This window comes from Drosophila sechellia, chromosome 2L, assembly GCF_004382195.2.
Source record: "Drosophila sechellia strain sech25 chromosome 2L, ASM438219v1, whole genome shotgun sequence".
Classification (NCBI taxonomy): domain Eukaryota; kingdom Metazoa; phylum Arthropoda; class Insecta; order Diptera; family Drosophilidae; genus Drosophila; species Drosophila sechellia.
Genome location: NC_045949.1, coordinates 16,231,685 through 16,259,358, shown reverse-complemented (window position 1 = coordinate 16,259,358; position 27,674 = coordinate 16,231,685). Strand labels below are relative to the sequence as shown.

The window sequence follows — 27,674 nt, the reverse complement described above, 5'->3', positions numbered from 1 at the left end:
ATGCTGAAATTTGGTACTGGAGCTGGTTTATATTGGTTCTTTAGCATAAATTAAATTCAAAGTATTCCTTATTTATTAAAGCCCACATCTTTCGTCTTACTATAAAGTTATTAAATTGGACCCACAAATTATGGACACGAACTTTCCAATTAAGCTGAGTTACTCACTCTGTAAACCATATTCCAGCTGCTAATTTCGTACAATTTATTTAAAATTTATGCAGAGCAGTGGGGCTGCCCTGTTACTAAAATCTCGCATGAATATCTAATCGGTTTCTTCCTGAAACCAGGCTACTCAACCAGCCAAATTTGATAGGCCCACCCAGGGGCCAATAAAGTGAGAGGCACTTGTTACCAATACGATTCTCAGCTTTAGCGGAAAATTGCGCTCTTCCCACAAAAAACATTTGCCTTTTGGCTCAAGGCCTTCAGATCCTCAGCACACATACATACATATATAAAAGAGTTTGAGGGGGAGGGACACGTTATGGCCCCCAAAGTACAGTAAAAGCAACCAAAACGAGCTGAAAGCTGAATGCCTCAAACACAAGAACACTCGAGATTTTCAGCTAACTCAACTCTAGAGGAATAAGGTGAGCTTCGATTAGTAGCATGCTTTAAAGGAAATCCTTTTCAGCGGCCATGCATTGGCCGCATCATCATCGTTATCGTTATCGGTGTTCTAGGCCCAAATGAAATGCGGAAAAGCGCAACCAACTTCACCGCAACTGTGCTGCAGTATTGCGGCTTTCAATCAATGCTAGGGAATATTTACCTTTTTGCTCACAAAATAGGTGAGTTTTGATAGTTTCAGTTAAACAAGTACACTTTTCAAACGAAAATTTAATAGACGGTCAGGCGTGGTATCTCTATACAATAGTTGATTAAGCATAGTAACAAATAGAATATTCAGGTAAATATTGGATATAACGTCAATCCGATATATATATTAAATAACAAATAACTCAATTACTTTCCTAGCTTCAGTGTTTCCTCTCTGGAATACAATACTTTTGGCATAATTTTACAACTTCGACCGAGTGGTTTGTTAGGTTTTGCTTTGGTATTTCCATAACATTTATTTTGAGAGCCCATCGCAACTCGTTTACTATGTGTGGGCAGTTCTGTACCATCTTCTGAATGCAATCGCTTTTTTCTAAGACCTCGTTCCGGTGATTTTACCGATTTTCGGCTAAACACACTTTTCGTAGCACTTTTATCTTGACTATGGAGCTTACTCAACTGCTTGGGTATCTGATCTCCACCTTCAAGAAGAACACACCTTTCTGCTGGCATCACTCTTTCATTGGTGTAAGGTGTGGGTACACTAAATCGAACTCTTTTATCAATTGTATTCATCTCTAATTGTTTCTTTAAGCTTTCTAACTCATCCTGGCTTACGTCCTTTAACTGAGTCTCTTTAGGTTTAGGTTTCTTTATGATACTTTTTGCAGGCTTTATTAGCATTACGGATTCTCCCGCAGTTTTCCTATTATATTTATGATTTCTAGCCCGTTCTTTTCTATAATCCTCGGGATCAGGATATTTTGGTTCACGACTTATTTCATTCTTTGCCAGATGCGGTGTGTTATTTGCAGACTTACTTTTATAGGTGTGTTGTTCAATATGATTCTTTAAAGTCTGTTTTTCTTGGCTACTGGAAAGTGGTTTTAATCGATGTTGTGGTGAAACATGAGTTCGATTATTATTTGCCCTTTTTGAAATCCCAGGTTTTTCGATTTCTAATTTCTTTTGGTTTTGCCTCGCCGATCTCAGGGAGTTATTGCTTCCATTCGTTATAACGTGGGCACTGTCTTTTCTTGATTGAGAATAGCCAATCTCTTTTGAAGGGAATTTTGGTATGTCCTGAATTGCTTGCTGAAATGTTCTAAACTTATTTCTCTCTATCATCTCATTCCAGAAATCAAAAGTTCCCTTAGTTCTCTTTGCATCATCAATTCTTTTTATAAGGAGCTGCTCCCACTCAATTTTTCTTTGCTGTTTAATTGGGATTATTAGATTATTGGAAATATTTTTTGTTGGATTATTTTGAAAATTCAGTATTTTTTTGTCCCAACTTAAAGATTGCAACCTATTTTCTGGGTTGAATCTATTTTCAGATGGGTAAGGCAATAGACTGTTTTCTTTGAAGGGATTATCCTGTCTGCTCAAGTGTTCATATTTACTTTTAAAACTGTGGTACTCTTCGTCCAAGGGTTGTCGTCTGTATCGTGGGATTTCCAAATGAAGACCGCCACTTGGTAGGCGTATCGTTCTCTGAGGATCTCTGTGCAGCCAACTCCATGGCATACCATTGAAATAGGGTTCGGGCATCATGAAACCTCCGGAGAATCGGTTTTGGTTCTCAGTGCACGGTCTTACCCGCGGTCTTGGTGGCCTTCCATCAGCAAATAATTGTCTTGTATGTTGGTTTTGTACGACTGCAGCATATAGATTCGAGATGTGATTAATGTGAATAATTTGAGCTGCTTTTGGTGAAATGGGTGCCATTGGAATTTTCTGATTATAGTCGGAAGCTAACATCGGACTTTCCAGTTCCTCCGCGCAGACCAACGATCTCATGGCCCCAGTTCTCTTTGCATACGGGTTCATAATTCCGGATCTCTGAGTTCTGGGATTTCCGCCCTGGCAAGGACATCGATGGGGTGCATAGCCATATGGTATAGACTCATCCGAGGGATAACTATCTAGATCGCCACGTCTTTCGTATCCCAATCGCTTAAGTCCCGCCCACACATCACTTCCCTTCGATGGTCCTTTTTCCGTAATCTCCCGTCCCGAGAATGGCGTCATGGCATTTTTGCCACAATAACCGGGACTGTGATTGTTCCTCAAGTCATCTGCCTGACTTCTGCAACCCTGACACGTGTTATTTTGTCCACATCTCTTCGGTAGATTGAGAAAGTACTGGATCATGGATATCAGGATGAGCAACGTCCTCGTGGGTATGGAACACCTCAAGTTACCACATTCGTCGAATATCCCGTAGTATAGCTCACAGATGTCGGGTATAACAAACGGTACCTTCAGCGTATTCCAGCCCAACATCAAAGGATATAGAATCCTCGCAAAGACCTGCAGTGTCAATTGGTGGAGAAATTGGCAGACCGTACTGGACGACTTATTGACCATCTTCGCCAGCACTTGGATCATACATCCGTTTCTCTGACCCCATCGCCTCTCGCCCGAAACACAACAGCTGGCTGCCTTTCGTCCCTCCAAAAATGGCCGACAACTTTGGACCCGCTGCAGACGTGGAAGCTGAGGAAGACAGGCCATGGGGTTCGTGCGATCGCTATGCGATCTACAGCAGCTGGAATTCATTTTGGCCTGACCGTCTTGGCGTTCCGAAAGTAAAAATTTTGTGGCTGCCAGTTCCGGGCTAAAATTTTGAATGATTTCTGTGCTGTAATTTTCAAAGCATGCTGGGATACTACGAAAAATTAGTGGTCGAAACAAAAAAAAATCTCTTTTACAATAAGCCCATTCAGTTTAATATAATTTGAAATACATTGTGGAACCACCTAACAAGGGATCTTAAGACTCTCGTTTCTGCAATCTTCCTCTATCACTCCATGTCGAATGAATTGAAGACTGATCTTCGACCGGCTCTATTTGTTGATTCATGGATTTCTTGATCCTTGTAGTTGATAATTTGTAATTGGAATTTCGGCGAGTACGTCTTGATTGTCGCCGTTGCCAGGTCCAGTTCTTTTTACGATCAAAAGGTTCGTGGAAAACCATTGAGTATTGGTCGGAAAAGTATTTGGGCGACTTGGAGGCTTTTGGAACCTTTGGATAGTTCTCCCTGACCTTACCAATAATTTTCCAAGGAATTGGTTCCTCTGACGGCGTCTGAACAATGGCATTGTAAAGCCGGGAAATCTCCTGGGCGGTTTTCATTTCACGTTTATAATCTGCACGAGTCGTTCCTTTCCACTCGAGATCCACCTTTTTTAAGGCTTTCCTTAAATTTTTTTCATTAATATTCATTCCTTTCCTGGCGATCAAGTCCCTTATTAGAATGCGAGTACGTGTTGTTCTTAAATCTCCCACGGGACCTATATAGCTGTCCCTAAAACGATGTCGACCCAAGGTTTTCATCAGATATTCCGCATAATCATAGGACTTCGCATAAGCCAGGGCAAGTTCATCATTGAGAAACACAGATTGGCGACCAAAGGTCTTATTTTTTCCCTTCTTTTTGTCTATTTGAGATTCTGGTTCTAGTTCATTTCCTAATTCCGATCTCATTACCGGTTGAGGTTTTTTAGTCTTTTTCCTCGTTTTTTCACTTTTAGATTCACCTGGACTGCCAAAGACCTGACGGATCCAATCTAAAGATCCCATACTTTCTAAATCACTCTGCTCGATATTTGAACGACATTTCGCCTGGTGTTCGTCAGGATACTCCACGTAGATGGGCGAGACCTTTCGATCATTAGGCGAATCACCGTTCAAGTAATCTAGCAGTAAAGGAAGCAAGCTTTTTAGACTCCTTTCATGGATGGGACTTCGTAAGTTGCCACGATGATCGAATATGGCCATGTACCGATCACAGACATACGGATAACAAAGGGGCACATTGCAGTAATTCCATCCACAGTCCTTGGGTTTCAATAGATCACTATAGTGCCGTAGGCTAAGATTAAACAGAAAGCTATCGATTTCATTGGGCTGAAATCCCACCAGTTTTGCCAACTGTTCGATTTCCACTTTGTTTCTCTGACGCCAAAGACAATGCTCCTGGGATAGACATGTGGATCTAGACGGTTGTTTTTGGCCAAACGAAACTATCTTGGATGTCCGAGGAAAATTTGATGTAAGGCTGCAACATATTTTCCGCATGCTCATCCTGTGGCAGATACTTTAAATTTTGAATAGAATTTTGCTTCTCAAGAGGATCCAAAACTGTAATCAAAAGCCTAGACCACAGGGGCATTGTGGTTCAGTAAATTTATGTTGATCGAAGGAAATACTGGCAATTAAATGAAAGCCAGCCGAAAAACAAATATCCGTTAAATACAAAAATGTGCTTATAATTAAGTATAGTGAATAAATAATTACCCTGAGGTGTAATAATGTTCCTGTAGTATTATGTGTAAATTCGAATTGATTTTAGGGTAGAAACCTATCCCAAGTTTTTGAATATTAAGTAAACCCTAGTCATTCTAAACCTAGAACAAATCAGTTCAAATCAACACTCATGCCAAAATCTGTTTATAGACCATGGTGAAGCTCACCTTGTCAAACCAACTGGCAGGTGTAAATAACCCTCAGTTTGTCGATACTTCAATGCCGTTGGTTGGGGCATTGCGCCGACTGACACGAAAATTAAATAATGGTCTTCACTTTTTTTTTCTTTCGGCCACGAAACGTGTTCGCGGCGTACAAAAGTAAATTTGATTATGTTAATTTCTGTTCCTTCTTTTCCCATAAATATGTACATGTATTTTTGGTAAGACTTTTTTTTTTTGATGTGGCGAACACACCCAAAACCGAAAAGGAAATTAGGCCCAGAATGCCGATGGACAAGTGTGTGTGTGTGTGGGCCAAACAGATAAAAGAGATGAAGACGTGGAAGCGAAATGAGTTTAAAGTCAATAACCGCAATAAAGCGACGGTGAGATTTTTGGGCCTAAACAAACACGCAACTTTGGCCGCGTAAAAAAGTTCACCGACCTCCGACACAGTTGGACAGTTTTTTTGGCCAAAACTGGGCGGAAATGATCAATAGTCGCGAACTGCACTTGTGCAGTGAAAAATCTTTGCAACATTTTTGCCAAGCAAACTCTTGAAATTCACACGTACTCGGTATAATGACTAGACTCAAACAGACCGTAAAATGTATAATTATAAAATTGCATGTTCTTTTCTGATATTATCATGGGCATAAACAATAAATTTGTATGTCAAAAATCTAAGTGCAGATAAAAGTTTGCACGTAAGCCTCAACACAACAATAATAACAACATCATCAACAATCTACAATCAACGCTCGGCCATTGGGGAATGTTTGGGCAATTGAGTTAAATTTATTTGATGGGGATTTTGTTTGTCTAGTAAGCCTCTTATGTGAAAAGCACTCAGATACCGGGGATTCACTATAAAAATGTCCATACCTTTTTTGTTGCCAATAAAAAAAAGTCTCCTTGACAAACAAGTGAAAATTTGTTGACCCATATATGTAAATGTAAGTCTGATTATCACTCACTATACCATACTAAATGAACAAGAAAACATCATTGAAATTAAATTTAAAAAAAAAATGTCAGTTGACAGATTTTAAAACTCCGTAAAACAGCAAAGATTTAACGTTTTTGGATTGGCAAAGTATTTGCAGACTCTTAAAAGGATTTTCTTTTCGTTGTCATACTTACAAATGTGAAAATTCTGCTGCATGTATTTCAAACGTAATCCGGCTCAGCAAAATTCATTTAAAGCTGATTTAATATTTGTTTAGCAATTTAATATTTTTTTAAAAACCTTGTAGCTTTTGAAATTGTATTTTATTTATTTACTGGTAATTCTATAAATTTTATTTATCATAACAATTAGCTAATTGAAGTTTATAAAGTGTTAGGTTTTTATTTTTGATTTAGCGCAAAAGTAGTTAGCAAAAATCGGTTAACCTTTTTAAGGCTTTTAATTGTTGTATATGTTTATTATTATTCTTGAAATTGCACAAAATTGGTATTGTTATTTTAAATGCTTATTAAGTTTATTCTTATTTGTTATGCTGTTATGTGTATTGAATTGTTTTGCTGATTATACAGTTAATTCGATTTGCTTTAATTGGTTTGTTTTGCGTTGTTTGGGCAAATCTATTTATGAACACAGCTTCTGTAAATATTCTCGTCGATTTTTAGCTGAATTATTTGTATTGCACATGGATTGTTAGTTTAATTGGAATGCTTCAATGTTCGATTTTTGTATTGCACTTTAGCCCACAGACTGAAAGTAGAATGGTGCATTAGATACATATGTTTGAATGTGATTTGCTTCTCCAGACCCAAATTGAGGTTACAGTCTATTCGATTGTTTAGCATTCGATAGCGGCAAGTAAGTAATTATTAATTGTTTATTATACCCCTTCGGGTGAGTGCTGTTTGTTTGCGACTGCTTCTTTGTATCTACAAGTACCTAAATCTGTTTCTCGCTCGCCATATTTATCTATCGATAGAAAGCTTTCGACTCTATAAATTCTAGAAACTTATGGTGCCGCCCCCGAATCCATGCCAAAGTTTGCCATGAGTAAACGATATGTATATTCAGATTCTGGATAAATTTTCCATGTTAATTAGCTGGCATTCGAGGAGTGGAAAACTCTGAGCCCTGGGCTTTTGACCTTTTTTGCACTCTATTTTACTTGGGATTGGTTTAGGTTTAATCAAAGTTTTGCGACCTTGAAGCTTCTGGATGTTGGAAAGTTTTGCTGCCGAATTGATGGGCAGCTTAGTTAAATTACCTTAGATAAATATTTGACTGCAGTCAACTGAGATTAGGTGAGGTCAGTTCTGGTTCACATTTCTTGTACTCAAACTTTGATAAGCCAATTAAAGTTGAAGTTTCTTTGAGATTATTGGCTAGACTCTATCGACATTTGGCTGTTACTGAGTAGCTTAGCAGTTTTCCTTACGTTGGGGATTAGAAAAAATATACAAGCAATTCTGGATAGAAATGCAAATATGATACTGCAGAAAGAAAACACAAGTGCAAATGAAAATTATTGAGCAATTTATATTTTTCTCAGAACTGTTAGCTAAGTTAAAATTCCATGGAATTGTTCGTACAGCAGTAACTAAATACCTCAATAAATGTTCATATGTATGTATCTGTAACAAGGTATCATTTAACTTACTAAGCTACTAAGTATTCTTACTAGCATTTTTAAATGGGCTATAAAAAAGGTTAAATTATTTAAGTTGACAAGTGAAAACAATTTACTGAAAATAAACATTGATAGACAATGTTGTTTGTGTAATTATATTTGAAACATTTTTACGATGACTCCACAACAAGGGACAGAATACAAATATGTTTAGTTTTAGCTGAGTTTTATGTAACCTCAACGTGGGCCAAAAGGACACAAAAGTTGGCTATAAATTCAATAAACCAATGTCCAATTTTTCACTTTTCTTAGAAATGTTTTTTATATAGCTCAGTTTTCTTATTCACACACACAGACGAGCACGTTGTTCTGGGCTGTTTATGTTTTTTTCTGATTTTCTTTTTTCCTTCTTCATTCTCTCTTGCACACTCGTTCACCCACACTTAGAATCCCACACAATGCACAGTGAAATTCCGCTACACCGGAAATTACAATTGAAAAAAGTGGATGGGTTTTGTTGCTTGTCTGTTTTCTTTTCATTCGTATTTTTTTAGAATTAACTAAAACGTCACACGAAATTGTTATTATTATTTATGATTATAGCGATTATGGCTTTTTGGTTATAATAAAACAGGATGTAGAACGAAATAACAATGAAGTTGTGTTTTTAAAAAGCGAATTTTTGTACATTATTTTGAACGTTTTATATTTAATTGTTTTGACTTGGTTCTAGTATACGGCTGAGTATTTTCGGCTTAGTTTTTATAATTCAATATAATTAAATTTATTTTTTTGAATTGCAAGTTTCATTATATAAATTAGGTATTGAATATGTTTTGAAACCGATTTCAACGATTTTTTCGAATCACTTTTTCCACACTCACTTTTAATTGTTTAAACTTGTAGAACAACAATTGTTTATTGCAGAAAGAGGATGAAAACACACGACGCGCTGCCCTTCCTCGATCCCCTCTTCACCGCTTTTCCTCTTCAGTTTTCCGCTTTTCAGCTGCGCTGCCAAACCAAACCGTACAGTTTGAGAGTTTATATCGGACTGCCAGCAGCCGCCGATACGAGTCGGCAACCGACTCGTGATTCGAAGCCCGAAGTCCGTTCTCATTGGAACCCGAAAAGTATCTCAAAACTGGAAGGCGGTACTGGAAGATACTTTTTCGCTCAGGGGCCCCGCATATGTCATTTGTTGTTGGGCGAGTAAAGAAAAAAAATAATAATAAAACAAAAAACACGTAGACCCGCAGCACAGCTGAGCGGAATATATTTACTACTCACACTGGCGGGTAAGAGCGATTTATCTGAGAGATACAAATGCGAACGAACGACCGTCACCGCAACGTAGTAACTACACAGATACGACTCGGCCACGCACACATGCTCAACCAAAAAACCGGCATTCCTCTCAGTGCACTTATTGAATTTAAAGAGAATTCTCAAAAGAGGTAAGAGTTCAAGAGGCACGCTCTTAAACAATATCTTGACAACTATTTGAGTTGCCAATTTTTGTGTGATTTCCCGGTTTATTTTTCGAAGTTTCAGCAATTTTGAAATTGATTTCGTGAACTAGTTTTCGCTGTGCAATTATTTTTAATTGCATTATGTTCCTCGAAATTTGAAAAGTTTTTCAACAGTTTTTGTTTTTATTTGCCTTTTTTGTCGACAAATCACGATTCACAAAATTTGACTGCGAAATTTGCATTTCTGGTGAATTACTAATGGAATCGGGATCTTGAACTAGAAACCTTCTGAAGAGCAAATGGCTTTTAGATTCTTATAATATTCTTATTTAAGTTTTGGCTTAAAAAGTATGAAGATTAAAAAATTAATAAATATTCAAAAAATCATTTTACTTTAAAAGAAACTAAAACATTTGTAAAGTAAATGAGGTAAATATAAATATACATTTAATTCAACCTTTGGATGGGCTAGAAATTCATAACTTAAATCTGAGTTCCCATTTCAAAAAACGAGACGCAGCATAATTGCTTATTGATAACCCCCCAAGAGACCCAAGACGAAAGCCCAAAAACGAGATTTTCGTTCCCCGAGTGATAACAATTTGAACTTTGACAAAGCGAATGCCAAACTTTGAGCACAAGCATTTATGTTAAGGCAATAACTCAGAACGGCAAGTCGGAGTAGTATCAGTTTTCCACACAAAAATAAATTGAAAACTTTTGAGAAATACCCCAAAGTAATAGCTGAAAATAATAATAATGTGTGGCCTTTGAAATGCGAAACGTTTTATGGTTGTAGGCATTGGCTCTTTTTTTTTGGTTTTTGTATTTTAAGAGCGAGTAAAACACAAAAGCCATAAGCTAAAATGCAAACTAAGTAAGAATTGTGTTAGGTCGCATGATGATGAACGCGATGATGATAATGACGATGCTACACTACACTCTAATAAAATTTACGACAATGCGAATGACTACGGCGACGACTCAGTTTCAGCCAGAGAATACGGAGGTTGGAGGAAACTGGGTATCTTGTAAGCCCTGCAGTCAACTAACCAAAACTAGCAAAGACCAAAGGCCCGAAAAGTATCTGTATATATATAGCCCCCGAAAAGCCACCTCTCCATATATATAGCTTACATACAGACATACATCCATATATACATACGTACAAACGTATCTCTGCTCTTTTGTCTGGCTTTTGGTGTGGGAAAGAATGCAGTGAAGGGAATTTCCAAGTCAAGACTTGGCAAGCCATGGCCGTAATGTGTAATGTATCTCTTGGATACATTTTTAAATTGTATGCCATACGCTGCTGGGGCTGTTTTGGAACGTTGACAATGCAACTGTATCTGTATCTTTGGCTCTGTGTATCTGTATCTGTGCCCCAGCCAAAAGGCCAACAGCATTTGCATTGGCCATTGCCAATTAATCAAAAAACGAGAAAAAAAAGCAGCAGAAAAGCGCTTAAAAAACCCCAAAAAAAGACCTGCAATTGATTTCAATATTTCAGCAGCATTGTATCTTTCACACAAAAAGCGGCGAATATCGTTGCGTAAAGCAATATATATAGTCATATATATAGTAGTCATATATAGCTTTTTCGATAACTCCGCCCGCTTTCAATCGGAGTGCCACACCAAAAGTGGCCCAAATATACATAAGTTGTATAAATAAGTTCAAATTAATAGCATCGATGGCATAATAATAATTTCATAGATACTAATTTTTAAAATGTAATTCTTATTATACTAAATATGAAGTATTGGAACATAGCTTTTGTTTTTATGCAAAAAGTTGTATTTAAATTAAATTAAATATATTGTACTTTAGTTATCACGCTCTATTTTCAAGAGACCATTTTAAATATTTATATTATATTTACTATAAAATAGATTGCTTCCATCCGTAATTTGAATATTTTCATCCATTTGTTTACGTTTCCCTTGTTGCATGCCCCTTGTTGCACTTTTGTGCACCGTTTTCAATTCGATTCGATTCGTTTCCCTTTTCTCGATTTCTCTCCGCACTTCCACTTCTTTTGGTCTCTTTGTGGGCTAGGTCAGTTCAAAGTTCACGTGTTTCGCCTTTATTGATTGAATCACCATCGAAATTTGGGCATTTGTGGTCCAGAGCCAAGCAACCTGTTCCCTGCCAACTAATAGTCGGAAATTGGAGGAGTTGTGTTTGTGGCTCGACTCCATTGTTTACGTCTTTTGAATAGGGTGTATTCCGTAGATCATTAATTTGGATTGGTATAGTGAACACAGTACTCGAATGCAACTATTTGATATTCACATTGGCTGAATATCAGTTCTTGCAAACATAAATTATTGAAAATTTAGAAATTATAACTACTTTCTGAACAATATCTCCGTGTGTTATTTCAGCCAAATTTTTTACCTGGAAAATGGCAAACATGGGCCAATTCCTTTATTTACATGCACATCATACATGCTAAGGAGAACACTCCATAAAAATATTTTATAAAGCCAGCTAACCCATAGAACATCAGCACTTCAAAAATCAGGTCACTCAGACAACAGATGGCGCTGCAAGCGAAATATTTTTGCAGCAGGCATACGCATAATTTCAAGTGCTAGCATCAAATGTTATTTTTAACCAAAGCAATTTCGCTTCAGGATAGAAGGCAAGTTTGTTTTTTGTTGGGGGAGGGGGTGTTCACATTTTTTTTTCGGTGTGTGGGTGCAGTTAGTACCAAACTCTTGAATTGTTGTTCTGGGGCAATAAATTGAAATGCACAAAAGAGCTTGTGAAAAATAAAGAAAAACCCGTGGGGGAAAACCGAGCAAAGCCGGGTCTTGGCCTCGGTCTTTCGACCAAAGCTCGTTTTACAGCTGCTGCTGCTGGTCTACACTGTCAAAAAAAATCAAATACTAAGGGTGATCGTGGATCAGAAAAACTAAATGTTGAAACTTTAATTGTAAACGTAGAAAACGATGTAAAAGTACTTGAACTGAAAGATTATTGTATTCAAGATAATCTACTAAAACGTTTTTGAAAACAGTAAAGAATATAAGTGCAGCTTATTTTTTTCAAGTGCACTTGTTGCTGCTGCAACGATTTAGTTGCGGGCCACTTGTCATGCGAGAGAAGGCAGCATTCGACATTCGGCATCCAGCATCAGAAGCAGTTCTGCAACTGGTCGCCTTGCCCGAGTCTTCAAATTGCCAGTTAGCCAATCTGCCGCTCTCTCTTCTGCAGCAGCATCAGCACCTCCCCCCCAATAAACGCAGCAAACCCCTTTCGGTTAAAAAGAATACCCCCCTCCATCATCAACACTTCGCCTGGCCACATTTTTTCAGTTGTCGAGTGGCTTTGTTAGCGATGCAGCGGCGACTTGCAACTCGTTCTGAATTCCAGGGCAAGGAGGTGGTGATTTAAGGGGGGGTGGTAAAGGTGTACACAGAAAAAATTATTTTATTGATGGTGCTCAATAAAACCGAAACAAGTGTAAAACCGAAACAAGATTAAATATGATTAAACAATATGAAAAAGATTAAAATATGAATTGTCAAATAGCTTAAATATATAAATCTTAAAATCTAACTAAAATCTATCATTTAAATATCATATCATTTTATGTATGACATTAAATTATGAAAAAGATTCTCTGTGTATCTGTGTATCGGTGGAATAAATCCGAAACTGGCCACTTTAGACAGAGAAAGAGACGGAGGGGGAAAAAGAGGAAGAGAGTAGCTGCATGTAACCAGAGAAAAAGAAGAAATTGCAATGGGAATTGCAATTTGAGGCACAGCATCTGTGTGTGTGTGGGATTTTCCAGTTGTTGATCTTATTTTTATTTTTTTGCTGTGTGGTATTTGAAACAATTTGAGCTAATTTCTGTAAATGTAGATCTTATCAAAAGGATTGCGTGGTGTTACGATTTACAGGGATCAGCAAAGAGTAAAGTAGGCATTTATTAAAAGTTTAATGCCAGTTTTTAGTTTGTTTTAAGTAGAGGCATAGGTTATATAATTGATTATTTACTAACTAAATCAAGTTAATCTAAAATATTTAACTCGAATGTAATATTCAAGGTAAAACTGTAAGAAGGATGCATTTATAATGAACCTCTTCAGTTTAAGCACATGATAAACAAATAACATCTTACCCATAAATTAAATGACATTCATTCAATTTAAATCGCATATGGCATTATCATATGGATTTGTCAAAGGCCAAAGAACCGTTAGATCATCATCTACAATGTATTGAATGGAGATACAGAACGATGTGCACTCACCTGAAAAGATATGCAAAGTGAAAAGCATTAGTATAAATGAATAAATTCCACAAAGATCAAGGTCAATACAAATCCGATACCCTCGAACGGAAATCAAAGTATTCGCATCCTTTTCCTCGCCAATCTCTCATAGTCTTTCTCGACAGCAGAGAAAAAATGTTTGCCCCGAAGGCAGAAAACCGAAAATAAATACAACCAAAAAGTAAGCCAGTTTCGGCAAGGCGAAGCATTTATACCCTTTCAGTAATCAAAGATTTAAGAAATAATGCATACCGAATAGGAAGACTATATGATCAAAAACAATGGATGTAAATCATTTCCAAATGGTTCATTTACCATATAGTAGACCGATCCAAACCGTTCAGAAAGAATAATTTTGGAGATTTTAAATGTGCATATAGATTTAAACTAAAATACGGACGAACGGACAAACATATCCAGTCGGATGTTTATACAGATCAAGCAAATATATAATTTGTTTAGCCGCAAGCTTCTGCTTTGCAAACTTCTAACAGAAATTAATATACCCTCTGCAAGGGTATAAAAACAATCGGAGATGAGAACGAGGGTAAGAAAGCTAACCCAATTCAATGAACGTATCTATGTCAACGTTGTGGCCGTTGATGTTGCTGTCCTGTGGCTCTTATCAGGCCATAAATGTTTTGAGTGCAAAAAAAAATCTAAGTAAAACTGTAGGATGAGGAGTTAGAATCTTTGGAAAAGCAATGCAGACTATCGTAGAGAAAAAAAGACATTTGAAACTAGTCGGGCTAGGTATTAAAGTATCTGTGCGGCCAAGCGGGTGGCTCTGCATTTGTATCTGTAAGTGCATTTGTATCTGTGCTGGACCCATTTTGAGTTCAAGATTCTTTTGTGACGACTGCTTTTGCCGTTTGTGGCGAGATCAAATCCCATAGCTCTATGTCTTTTCTAGTTGTGTTTGAATTGTATTTGTCTTGTCTTAAATACCCTACAACTGGGAAATTCTGTAGTTTTAACCAATATACAATTGTTTGGTTTGTATATTCATATTAATAAAAATAAATTTAATAAAAGTGTATTCAATATTTTGCTTTTTCCCTTAGTCAAAGTACCCCAACTTAAGCGGCTCTAGTTGGTTCCCTGTTTTAACTGCCACAGCTTTTGGTTTCCTCTGCAGATTTTTGCATGCATAAGAAAAGGCAGAAATAGCGCTGGAAAAAAACGCCCGAAAATGCTGTATGCATTGTAAAGATTTCAATTTGAATTGCATTTGATGCTTGCTGCTTAGTTGGATTTCAAACAGTGGGTGGATGGAGCTGCCCACCCCCTCTGACTAGTTCTAGTTGGGGAAAATCCACAGCAAATGCTGCCATTCATGTCGCTCGCCTGCCCTCGTTCGCTGTGTTTGAGATATTGCGATGAAACTGCTCACATATATCCACCAACTCACACATGCACAGTGCAAATGCGTAAGCTGATATCAAGGATATTTATAAATTTAAATGGGTATTTAAAATTGGTAGTTTAATTTTTAATGTTATGTTATCATATAAATGTATGCAAGTCCCAAAAGTATTTGGGACTCTATTTATTTTCCTATTCTATTTATTTTCCTCATTAAACTCCAGTGTAAGCTCCGCATTTGGCCAATACTAAACCAAACCGAACAAGAGCTGCAGCTTCTATCGCCTTGACTTGAGTTGAGTTTAAGATGCTTGGTTGAATCGGTTTGTGCCACATATTTTGATGGAATGTTGGTGGTCTTTCCCCTCCACATCGCCACCCAGCAATTCGAAGTTTTAAAGTTTTAGCTCAAATTGAACGTTCTTGTTGTTACTCCAGTTCTTCGACTTGTCGTCTCTCATCCAACTAAGCCGTAGAGTGTTTTTGGGGGGATTTTATTGCGGGTTTGTTGGTCAGGAAATGGTTTTATTTCGAGAAGTCAAATATAAGGGGTTAGGACTTGTCGGTTGAATATAATATGGTTTTCCTTACAGTTCAGGCTCAGATACTTGTATTTTATTTATTTGCTTTGCTTTGATATTTTGCATTTGCTTAATATTGATTTACAAAATATAAAAAAGGTATTTTTAATTTTAATACAAATCAAATATGTTAATAGAAGTCCGAACTAGACGTATTCAATTTTTATTTAATTGTAACTATTTTTTAATCTATCAGTTGGTGGTTCTTAAATTAAAAGCTGTCCTGCTGCCACATCAAAATGTATTCCCCTAGACAACCTGAAGTATTCGAATCAGTGTCACTTCTTGGTTACAGATCCTCCCTCCGCTTCTGAACTCGTTTTCATAGCTAGTACCAGTATATTTGTTGGCTATATCAAGCGATGGAAGGGCATGAACACTTTTCAAGGTCCGAGCTTCAGTCAGGGACAAGCCAGTAAAAAGTGGGACAATTAAAACGTTGCAGAAAGCATCATGAGGCGAAGATCGGGTTTTTTCCACAGCCCTGGGATATCGGTTACATATCCGTCTTCATCTCTTTTATTCGCTTTATATGCCACAGACCGACTTGTTTTAATTAAGTTTGAGCTGGGACTGGACTTCTCTCGAGAAGGATTCCTGCAACAGTGTCAATTGGTTATCACTCATAATATGATGTATCTGCGAGATGGCATTTGCATCTGCTGTACGAGTATCTGGTTATTAGTTGGCATTGCCGGTCGATGAACTGCATCGTCAGTGTCACTCCAATTGGTCGAATACGCGGAATTCCAGCCTTTGATTCGGTTAGGCGTACTCGTTTTGTATCAGCCAGATGCATCTTGGATATTTTTAGCCTCGCCATCTCCACTCTCCTTTTTTTACAATCCCGAGGCGGATTTTACCTCATTTAAACGTGTTCCTCCACCTCCTTTGGCTACTTCTCTTGCGGCCACAGCATCATCTTTCCCCTTTTGACCAGCGTAAGTCCTCCTCTACTGGCTTAATTCGCAATGATTGCGGATATTGAACTCAAATTGTATACTTTTTGTAAATACCCTTTAATTTATTACATATCTGAAGTCTAAAAATATTCAAAATTAAATTGTATTATATATAACCTTTTAAATATATTATATATAATTTCTAAAATATATATGTTTTACCTGAACTTTCAGTTCTCATATTATATCATATCATATCAGGAATTTCTTCAAAAAATTAAAAAGTGGCTCATTGGCAATTTCCCGCTTCCGATAATCTTCCCACTTCCCCATAGAGTATCTGTGAATCTCGACAGGCCTTTCTTTCTGGTTTTTCCCAACAATCTTCATCATCAGCATAACCATCATCATCATCATCGTCGGGTTTTCAGCGTCATCATGCTGTAATTGTTAGACTGTAAAACTTTGGCTTTTGGTATGCGCACTTTCTCCTTAAATGCTATTTTTTGTTAACATTGTTTTCGCCATCAGTCGACACAAGTTCCCTCGTTTTTTTTATTTTTATTTTTGTTGTACGTTTTTCTCTCCCCCTCCAAAAGATTAGGTGCAATTGGAGGAGTTTCGTGTATATCTTTCAACATCTAATTTGTGGCTTTCCTCGACTCAGTTCCGTCCTCGTCTTCCTTGGCTCCACCATCGCATTTCCGCGGCTTGTTGATTTTTTTGACATCTTTCGCGTAATCTGTAATTTCTTGTTTTGGCACTGCAAAAATTCCCAATCGTGTTTAATTGGCATTTTTTAGTGTCGCAATTTTAATGATTTAATTTTCACTGCTCGTTGTGCAAATTGCTGTTGCGAGTTGCAGGTTGCACATTGCACATTGCTATTGCTGTTGCACTTTTGCATGGGTGTGTTGACATGCGTCAGCCACTGAAAATCGGACAATGGAAACGGGAATGGAAATGGCAGGGAAATGCTAATGGTAATGGAAATCGAAATGAAAATCGTCTGATTCAACTCCGGGCTCGGATTCCGATTGTTCCGAAGTGTCTGAGCGCAATTGGCATTGCTAACGACTTGGATTTTGGCTGTGGCTTTCGAGTGAGCCTTATTAGCAATTGGAGCAATTTGGCTAGAAGGAAAAATCGGTGAAGGGGTCTTGGTGTGGTTTCGTTTTTGGCCGAAACAGTGTCGGAATATGGAAATGAAAGATCCGGCAATCGAAAGGTGAAATTGCAAAATTTGCAATGACAGAGATTTGCATATCGAGTGATTTGGGAATCGACACATTCATTATGGGGCGGAGCTTCAATCGTCACGAGATTTGCATTTAATGTCATATGAGATTTATTCCTTTAAGACTGCCGATTAATTTCGCATTATTGATAATAGGAGAAAGTCTTTTAAAAGTAAAAAAAAAAAAAACATTAAATTGCGCAACTAGCAATAGCCTATTATCGACTTTTATCGACTTTGGATATTATACCTGATTAAAATTGAATTTTTTTTTTATCTTTTTATATAATTTTTATTATGTGACTTTATTTGTGGATTTATCTATGTCCTTGCCCAGTTTGTCAAACATTAACAGCCTCCAATTTGTGCGGAAGGCAGAGTTTGCCCCAAACTCAATTGGGATATCAGTAACCCAATTTAGCCGCCTCTTGAAACCCTTCAACTGATTGCAAGTGGAGCGTGCTCCAATTTGTAATCGATTTCCCCTCAATGTATCGCATCCGTATCAGACAACAAGATTTCAATCAAAATACTTGTTTCACTCCGGCCAACAACTTGCACTAACCACAAATCGCTCGAGGAGTTCAGGCGAAAGGATGGAGAGGAAAAGCATTGGAAAATGCGAAAAAGTCGGGAAAAAATAGGGGCGTGGCGGCAGGTGGGGGCTGGGTGCAACACCTAAGGAAAGACCTTGAAAAGCATGCGCTGCGATTGCAGCTTACAACTTACAACTTTCACCATTGCCGCCGCCGACATGTTGCATTAATTTTTCATGTCACAGTCAGACAAACGAAACGAAACGAGGCGAAAAAAGCCAAGTTACCCCAATCTCAACACACAGAAAAAAATTCGGCCCCTAATTAAGATGATTTTCTTTTTACTAGTTCCAATCCTAGCATTTAATCGGGGGCTTCTGTAGCGCATAAATATTTAAGTTTGTTTATAAACACCAAATATTTATAATAAATACCTAGATATATTTCCCTGTGCACACAAATTCCATTTCGAAAACGAAAAAAAGAGAAGGGGCGGTACAATAAAACAGAGACAGACAGGTAGATATCCAGATAGAGTCAAGCTCTTCCACAAGTCGGCATCATCATTACGGCTCTTATCATCGTCGTCACGAAATGCAACCGCAAGGCCTACCCACCCCCTCCCATCTACCCCTTCAGCAGCTCACTCGGATTGTCTTGCCATATGCAATTAATGTTTTGCTTTGTCTTTCACCTTAGGGTCACTGAGAAAATCTGGGGCAACCTCTAGTGAACTAGCATCAAGAAATTAAATTGAAAATTTATATTTTAAAAATATAACTAAATATTTCGTTATATTTACCATCCTTTTGAACTACTTATACTTGTTGAACGATTTTAATAACCACGAAATACTAAAACGAGCCACTAAGGATACATTTTTGCCCAGCATACTTTTAGGCAACCTGTTAAGAGATTTAAAATCTCCCGAAATTTGTTCTCTTTTAAAATACCCGACCTATTAGTGATACTCTGCAAGAGTGAGATACTTTTTTCTTGCAGTGTTTACACTGAAGCTTGGGCAAAGAAGGGAAAGAACTGAAAAGGGGGTCGCGTTCTAGCAGCATCTTCTTCAAGGCAGCGCTGCAATATGACCAACCCATCCAATCCAACCCATCCGTCCGTCCAAAGCTGTTGCATCTTGCACTTTGTAGGTAGAAGTTGGTGACCCACACACACGCACACACACACACAGATACGAACCGTGTGCGCTGGTGTGCGAACCTGTCGATGTGGTAGTCGAAGCCACTGCAAATTGCATATTTTTCCTCGGCTTAGCTCACGTTTCTCGCTCGTTTCGCAAGCTGTTGAAAAGTTTCCTTTGTCTTGCCGCAATCCCCTCTTCATCCGCAATGTCTAGTGGATGCACTCGATCTATATGTATATATGCGAGATTTAGCCCGCTCCCTCCCTTTGAAGTTTCGTTCATTTTATTGCAAAGTTGCGGTGCATCTTCTCTGCCTCAGCCGATTTTGTAGACCCGTCAGTTTGCGGGTTGCTAGGTACCCTGAACAAAATTTGAGCCCAACAATAAATTTTAAAATTTATAATATATAAAAAGACATTCAATATTTGTATTGTTATCCAAATGAGCGCTTTTAAAATATTTCATTTAATTTTTTAAAAGTTTAAAAGGTATATCAACTAGAAAGTTCTAGTATGGTAGAGTAATAATGTATAATTGGGAATTGGTTTTCAAATTTAATCATATTTTTGATCAACTTCATCAGTAGTATGCCAAGCTACCCTCCGCTAAGTATTCCAATGTTGTGCTGTTTATTTTTTATATTTCCAGCTGTTTGCTCACTAAACCTTCCTACAACCAGCTTCAACCGACAACTTAACCCCCTGGTGCCCCCATCGCTGAAATCTGAAGTAAATCTGTGCTGGGGGATTGTCGTAGGACCTTGGGCGCGATGAGCCCAGAAAGAACCGAACAAGGTGTGCAACAGTTGCATCTGAATTCTTGCCGATTTTTTCCCTTATTTTGCTCAGTCTTCAATCTTTTTGCCTTGTTTGTTTTCTTTATTTTGCACTTTTGCTCTCGTACTTATTTTTGTTGTGTTTTGGGGGATTTCCCAGTTGTCTATCGAAAGCGATTTATTTTTATTGTTATGGCAGACGGACAGAGATTTATGCGCTTACAATACCGATTTTTATACGACTTTTTACGAATAACCATATCCACATTATACGTAAGGGGGAATGCGAATTTTATGACAAAATTTATTAAAAGTGATTTTTTATGGATTCCGTTTTTAATATATGAGAGCAGGGCGCAAAACTTACTGGCCAGATCAAGTTGTGGTTTATTTCTCTGCAAAACCCGTCGTCTACAGGATGAACACGAATATTGCGCAAACTTCATGCGAAACACACACGGCTAGTAGATGGATATACATATGTACAGACGTGTATATAATCTAATGTATCTTTCACGGGAAGCGTGTTTTCCATCTTCGCCCCGTTGACGTTTGTTTGATGTTTGTTACCCGTTCGGATCACCACCAATTCAAAGTTTGGGCATTTCAATTTATTGCCACAAAACTGCAAACATCAGATTGGCGGACAAGCCAGTGGTGCAGTCAAACACTTCAAGCACTTCAAAAAGTTTTAAACAACTTAAAAAAAAAATGCCAAAAAAATAATAACCAAATGCAACCAAAATATGCAATGTCTTCTTTAAAGGAGAGTTTCTTGACTATCAGAAAACTCTTGCTCAGCGAGCAAAAAATGTCAAATTATTTTGGTGTATCAAAGAAAAAATAACAACATTAAAACTATCAAAACATTTTTTAATAGTTTGGGCATAAAAGTTGTAGAGTGGGCGTGGCAATCAAAATGTACATTCTCTTAATTTTCTAGCTTTTATAGTCCCCACAGCATTCGAGAGAAACGGACAAGCGAACGGACAGACGGACGGATATGCTCCTTTAGTGATCCTGATTAAGAATAAATATACTATATCTGTTGCATACTTTTCAACGAATTTAGTATACCTATTTAATCTGCATATATGCAATACTTGAGAGTTGTATGCTAACTACATAATGTGTTCATTCAAAAACCTTTCCAAAAGTACATCCTTTATGTAAAATAAATTTAATAAATATATAATTGGAACATGATAGTATAAAGTTATAGTATTAAATGATTAATTAACTATGTTTGCTTTAAAATTGTATATCTTTAATATATCTTATCTTAAATTTAAATCTTTAAACTATTATTTATATCTTCATACCCATGGAACTATACAAAATTTCATAGATAGCTCATTGATCTATTGAGTTTTTCCTCCAAAAGTTGCTGCTAGACAGCTAACTTTTGGTATGCAGCTTCAGCTTAAAGACAGCTCACTCACACACTGCCATTCTGTTGTGAGTGGGCAAGAAAAAAGGAAACTGCATTGAAACTCATAAATCGAGTTTTTCCAATTTTATCCCACAGCCTCTTTCCCACTTTTTTCTTCCTCTTCCTCTGCACACATACACACGACAAGGCGACGATTTTTCTTTTTTCTTCAAGCAGATTTTTCCTCATCGACTAATTTTTTCTTTTCCAAGCACACATACACATTTTCCAAGACTTAATCATTATTTTTCCAGTGCTTTGCTTTCATTACTTGATCACACACACTAGTGCATTTTTTGTAGTTTGCTGTTTGTTTTGTTTTGTTTTTTCTTTTTTTGTTGGGTGGCAGGGAGTGAAGAGGGGGTGGTGGTTTTCTTTGGGATTTTCCTTCCACCTCTTCGTGTTTCCATGTACTTGTCTTTTAGCACTCTTCAGTGTGCATTGATTCCTTTGTTTGCCAACAACAACAAATAACAAATGCATCTAAAGTGAGTTTGTATTCGTATCTGTATTAGTGAGACGCATCTTCATCTGTGAGCTGACTTGTTGACTGCTCAGTTTGCTGGATTCAATAGCAATAAGAACTACGGTTCTCTTATTTATCTAAGCGACAGGTAGCTAGCTCTCTTACTTTAGTACAAGATTTTTGGTTTTCCATTTGTAGATCCGTGTCCTTTTGTTTTGAAGTTCTTCAATAATTAAGCATCCAAAACTGTAATAACTAATGTAACGAAATGCATAAAGTTGAAAATTATTTATACAAAAATTTTTAATTTTAATTAATTATTTAAGTTAATTATATTCTAAAGCTCTCATATGATTTTATTGTTTCCCTTTTTTGGACACATAATTAGTGAATTCGTATTCCGTGTATTGTTTTTTTTTATGCCTGCAATTTTTCAGGTCACTCTCTCCTCGCTTTTCTCTTTCGCTCTCTGTCTCCCTCTCTTTCACCCTGTTGATCAAGTGCTCAATTATATGACTTGTTGTACTTCTTGGCTTCCATTGACCATTCCGTGATTCCGAAAATCGCATACCAAAGCTTCCAGTGAAACCAATTCCAGTTTTCAATTGGAACAGCAAAAAAAAAAGAAGAAAAACCATCGAAGATTCAGGTCTCTCTGCCTCTCACTCTCTCTCTCTGTCCTTCTCCATTCCGTCTCTGTCACGGGTTCAGACACCCGTAAAGCAGCCAGCGTCATCGCACTTGCCATGCATTTGTATCTGTGTATCTGTGAGATCGCATTGTTGAGGAATTTCCAATTAGAAGCTGTAGACCTGTATAAGAGCGTTTGGGAGAATATAAGAGCGGTGGCTCAGAAGAGAACTTCGTAGAGTGGCTTGTTCGGCCACATTAAATCGGAAATACCCTGCAAGCTAAATTTTTACTTCTTTTACTTAAATTTTTTATACATCCAGTAAAAAGAGATTTAAAGAAATAAAATCTCAACTTTGGGATATTTTTCTTTTTCGCTATTTTTATAAGCAAATAACGGGCAAAAGCAAAAGCATGTGTAGACAATGTTTACGATTTAAAATATTTGTTAGTACAATTAAGCATATTTTTTATTACAAAAGCGTAAGAAAGTATTGAATTAATCTGTAAAAACCGGGACATGCATTGTGTAAAATTTCATATTTTCTTTTCTGCCGACCAAATCCTTTGGATTTTATATGATTATTTAAACTTTAAGAACACAATTACTTTTGCGTCCTTCCCGCGAATAACTGCACTGCATTTGCTGTTACCAGCAAGCTCCAGCAATAAACACGAAACCGAAATTATACAATCTTCTAAAGTGTCATAACATAAAATCGAAAGTGAATTTTAATTTAGCTCCAAGTCTGCGCCAAAGAATTAGTAAAATTTTGATTACCCCTAAAGTTGCGCTTGCTGGGAAGTTGTCGTAAAAAGTTGAAAAAATCATTAAACCAAACCCTTTTCTGTGCGCAAAACTGACATTAAATTTAAAGAGTTTTTAAAGTCTCATTTTTGTTGTCGGTTGCGAAATTTTTTTTATATAGAAATAAATTATTCGAGCTACCGCAATCAATTTGCGTGCTAATAAAAACTCATTAAATGAAGTGCCGAAGCTGTTGCCAATCAGCAATGCAGCCTTCTGGTTACCTTTTGTTATAAATAAAAATAAAGGAAAACCGTAGAAAAAATCAGTGAACTCGGAGAGCCAGAAAACCTGAAAAGCCGAAACAAAATCCATAAAAAAGCAAAGGAGTGGGCGTGGGGCGGTCCATTCCATTCCAAAAAAGTCCAAGACCTTTGACTTTTTTTTTTTTGTGGAGGGCGTATTGTGGCCAGTATTATTCTTGGTCGGTTCAACGCTGGTTGAACCCTCTTGTCTGATCTCTGCCTTGACACATTTACAAAACAAAATGGTAAAATAAAAAATCCGCAGAGGTACAAGAAAAGACGAAATCACTGAAACTGCAATTGAAGAAACTGCACAAAAGGCTTGAAGTTTGTCAGCACTTTGACATGTTAATTGCATTTACGGTTCATGATCATAATCAGCATCTGATGATGATGGCGATGACTAGGTGACAGCCTGCATTGGCACTCCAACAACCTACAGACTTGGCCAACTAACTGAATGACAAACTTTCCTAGTGACGAACTGACTGGCAATCAAAGCAGCATCTGCTTGGGACACCAACAAATTCGTATTATTGATGACTTGAAAGATATATATAGTTTCGAAAATTAATTGACATCTCCTACCGAAATTATCGTATTTTAGAATATAATAATTCAAAAAATCCATAAATTGATCCCTACTTAATTTTAGTGTTAGTAAACGACGATTCCATATCCAGTGCTTCACCACTGACATTTTCACCCAAGATCATATGATAACTGGAATCTTCTGGGACTGGCCGAAAAAAAAGAAAAAGAAGAAGCAAGCCCGAAACTTGACGGATGTTTTCTGCGGTGGTAAGTGGGGAAAAGGAAGGAACGTTGCCACTCGATGTCACCGTATGATATGCAATTTAAGCAACAATTTATGATAGCTGCCTAAGCACGACTGCCACAACGATGACAGAGCAACGTTGTCGGGAGTGCAGAAAGTCTGCGAAGCCCAAAGGTTGTCACATGAGGAGGCGGCTGATTGAAAGAGATAATAACCCGTAAGATTCAAATCCATTCCGTTGGCTCTTTCCGCACTTTAATGCACTCCAATGTGGGCCGAGGTGGATGACAATTGTTGTGACATTCAACAAACTGAAGTTGGCGAAGTGCACTAGAAGAATTATGGAAAATCAAGATGGAGAAATTGTAAAAGTGCTTTTTCAATGGCCATGGGTTCTATTCGAATATAGTCAAGAAAACAAAATCATTAAATTGTGCTCTTAGGAAACTCCGTCTGTCGCAGACATGACTTTCGAGCTTTTCTTCATCATCAACAAACTGCATTTTGTAGACTGGTAAAACACAAGCTGTCGCACGAATAAAACCAATATAAGCCATTTACAATGGCGGCCAGAAAAATGTAACATCAAGTCGAAAAAATCATTAATTGTGAAAAGTCTTGTTTATGTGTTCCGCGCTAGGCCAATGTATATTTAATACAATTTATTATGTAACTCAGTCCCACTTTGCGTAACACTAAAAAAATGTGTTAACAATTTCAAAAAATGTAACCAACAATATAATTTCTTGTTTTTAACACTTCTAAATGTTGTTATTATTTTAAGTATTTTTCCCGTCTATATATTTGTATTACCTAACAAATGAACGTGGATATATTAAACTAAATAAGTGCGCGTCACGTACAGGACATGTCTTCGTCTTCGGATGCGTTTCTCTTCGCTTGAAAGGACTCCTTTCCTCCGCTTCCTCCTTGTAAGATAGGTCCTCGTTATGTCGTTAACAGCGCAGGAGAAAGGGGAGTTTGGCGAAATGGGGCCAAAGGAGAACGATGGCATCCATACATGTCAATGCCAGATGCCATTTGGTGCCACTTATCAGCTTAGTGACAACTTCAAAGATACTCTGCCCCGCCGCCTTAAGAACTTCAGCAGAGGCATTCGGTTTGCTTATTGACAGTTTTAAGCTTCTACAGCTTTTAATATCAGTTTTAAATTGCATTCATTTTTAATAGAGTGCTACAGCTAATGAGAGTTAATCAAAAATGTTTTTTATATACATTGATAAATCGTTGAGCACATATTGTATACTTGGATAATCCACTCTGAAACATCTGTTCCCAAAATATGATGAATTACCCTTAGAGATGTCAAAGGCTGCGCTCCACGCACTTTACTAGTTCGAAATATGCTAGTTTAACTTTTCTCTCACTCTATGTATATATATTCCCATCTTTCGTGGATTAACTTAAAGCTGACAAGGCCAAACTTTATTTTTAGTCCGGCTCAACTTTAGAGCCAGCAATTTTTTTATTGTCATTGTCGAAAATACCTTGAGCAGGAATGAGCTCCTTTCTGACCGAACCACTGCCACCAACTAGGCTTGTGAAAAAAGTTTATAACTTATCCAACACTGGGAAAAATTTTATGAAATTGAATAAATATCGTCAAAATAAAATTGATAGAAACTAATTTACCAAAATAAAATTTAATGAAATCAATTTATATTTTATACTTTATATAAATAGGATTTGTTAACATTTTTTTTAATGTTCCAATATTAATTTCTGTAAATCTCCTTTAAGTGTAATGCGCATAGGGGCAGTGGGAAAGTTTTCACCACTTCAGAGACTTTCTCACCGCTCCCTTTGCAAGTTTTTCCAGTGACCTGACCAAAAGCCTCGAGGAGGAAGCGCAGTGACAAGAGATTTAGTTGACTTTTGTTTTGCTACGGAAATGGCAAAATGGCATGACAAAACGAGGAATGCACAAAAGGCATAGGTGGGTGGACGAGGTGGGCGGAGATGGCGTGGCACGTCGGCGGTGGGTGTGAAGTGAAAAGGACGTGCAGCCCCAGCTACCTTTTGTCTAGTGCATTTTTCTGTCGCATGTCCCTTGCAAATTGCATGCAGACACGCCACGAGGATGACGACTACGACGTTGATGCGGAATCTTCGCTCTCCATGCACCAAAAAAAAAAATAATAAAAAATAAAACAACACCCATCCGCCACCCACACGAAGGACAAGCAAGGACTTATACGTGATAGTGGAATTTCAGACTAGGTGTTTCCACGGCAGTGGCTTATCCTTCGCTCAGCAGCATTAGAATTTTCTTGACAAAAGACATATGCCAGCAAAATGAAATGAAATGGTGTTGAAAAATAGTCAGTCAACTTTTTGATATGTGATGGCAACAGGACCTTTAAATCGAGCGAAAAACTGCATATCAATGCAGCATTTTACTGTGATTATAATATTTATATATAAACAGGCAAAGGAACAAAGAGAAAATCTAATATTCATAAGGATAAAAAAACAAAACGGTGTTAATAGCTTAGAAACTGATTGATTTAAATTCTATTTAATTTTATTTTAAACTAATAAATGTGACATGAAAGAAAACTTTGTATTGAATGTTGAACTTAGCTAGATAATGAACTTCGTGTGGGTAGATTAAAGTTTCTGAACTACAGACTTATATTGTATTAGAGTGGACCCAGAAATACTTCCCCAGCATTGGCAAAGAAAAATTAAATTTTCCACACCCTACCCAACGGACCCCATTTTCCTGGCTATGTGTCAAAGTGTTTGCCATACCTGTCGAGCCAAGTGCTTCAAAGTTGGCTCACAAAAAGGAAGAAAGTAATTAAAATTAATTATATGGCAAAATGGCTTCACCAATGAAGTTATTCAACATTTTTCTCTCTCATTCATATATAACTTAAATATATATATCATAAATTTAATGCGCAGTTAATGGCTCAACGTTTAAAGACGGTTTCTGGCAGCCAAGTTGGCCAACAAAAATACTTAATTGCATTAATAACGACTGTTTTACGTGTTTGTGTCTCAATTAAACGCTTTAATTAAAATTATGATGCCTGGAAGTAATTTTAACTAAGAAGAGTGTGCTCAAAATATTCCACAAACCTGTCCAACTAACTTTCCGTTGGGACACACAGCTTAAAATGCAATTAACAAAC

At 37.3% G+C, this 27,674-nt stretch overlaps 3 protein-coding genes across 6 annotated transcripts in view; all 3 read right to left on the bottom strand.

Annotated features, from left to right (window-relative positions):
* The window catches only part of LOC6614395 (fibronectin type-III domain-containing protein 3A), a 104,868-nt gene that overhangs the window by 51,160 nt on the left and 26,034 nt on the right, over positions 1 to 27,674 (bottom strand). The window contains exons 1-2 of one of the 4 annotated variants that reach the window (XM_032727633.1): positions 8,736 to 8,927; positions 6,401 to 6,974 (exon numbers count right to left, since the gene is read on the bottom strand). The exons of 1 other annotated variant lie outside the window; for it this stretch is intronic. The gene's annotated coding sequence lies outside the window, so the exon portion shown is untranslated. Of the gene's footprint in view, positions 1 to 6,400; positions 6,975 to 8,735; positions 8,928 to 27,674 lie in introns of those variants that run through there. 2 more of the 4 variants (XM_032727634.1, XM_032727635.1) reach the window with 2 other exon arrangements.
* LOC6614393 lies at positions 833 to 3,376 on the bottom strand. Its single transcript, XM_002038794.2, has one exon. The coding sequence runs from the start codon at positions 3,342 to 3,344 to the stop codon at positions 969 to 971; it is 2,376 nt and encodes a 791-aa protein (XP_002038830.1). The 5' UTR covers positions 3,345 to 3,376; the 3' UTR covers positions 833 to 968.
* LOC6614392 lies at positions 3,548 to 5,258 on the bottom strand. Its single transcript, XM_002038793.2, has one exon. The coding sequence runs from the start codon at positions 4,872 to 4,874 to the stop codon at positions 3,558 to 3,560; it is 1,317 nt and encodes a 438-aa protein (XP_002038829.1). The 5' UTR covers positions 4,875 to 5,258; the 3' UTR covers positions 3,548 to 3,557.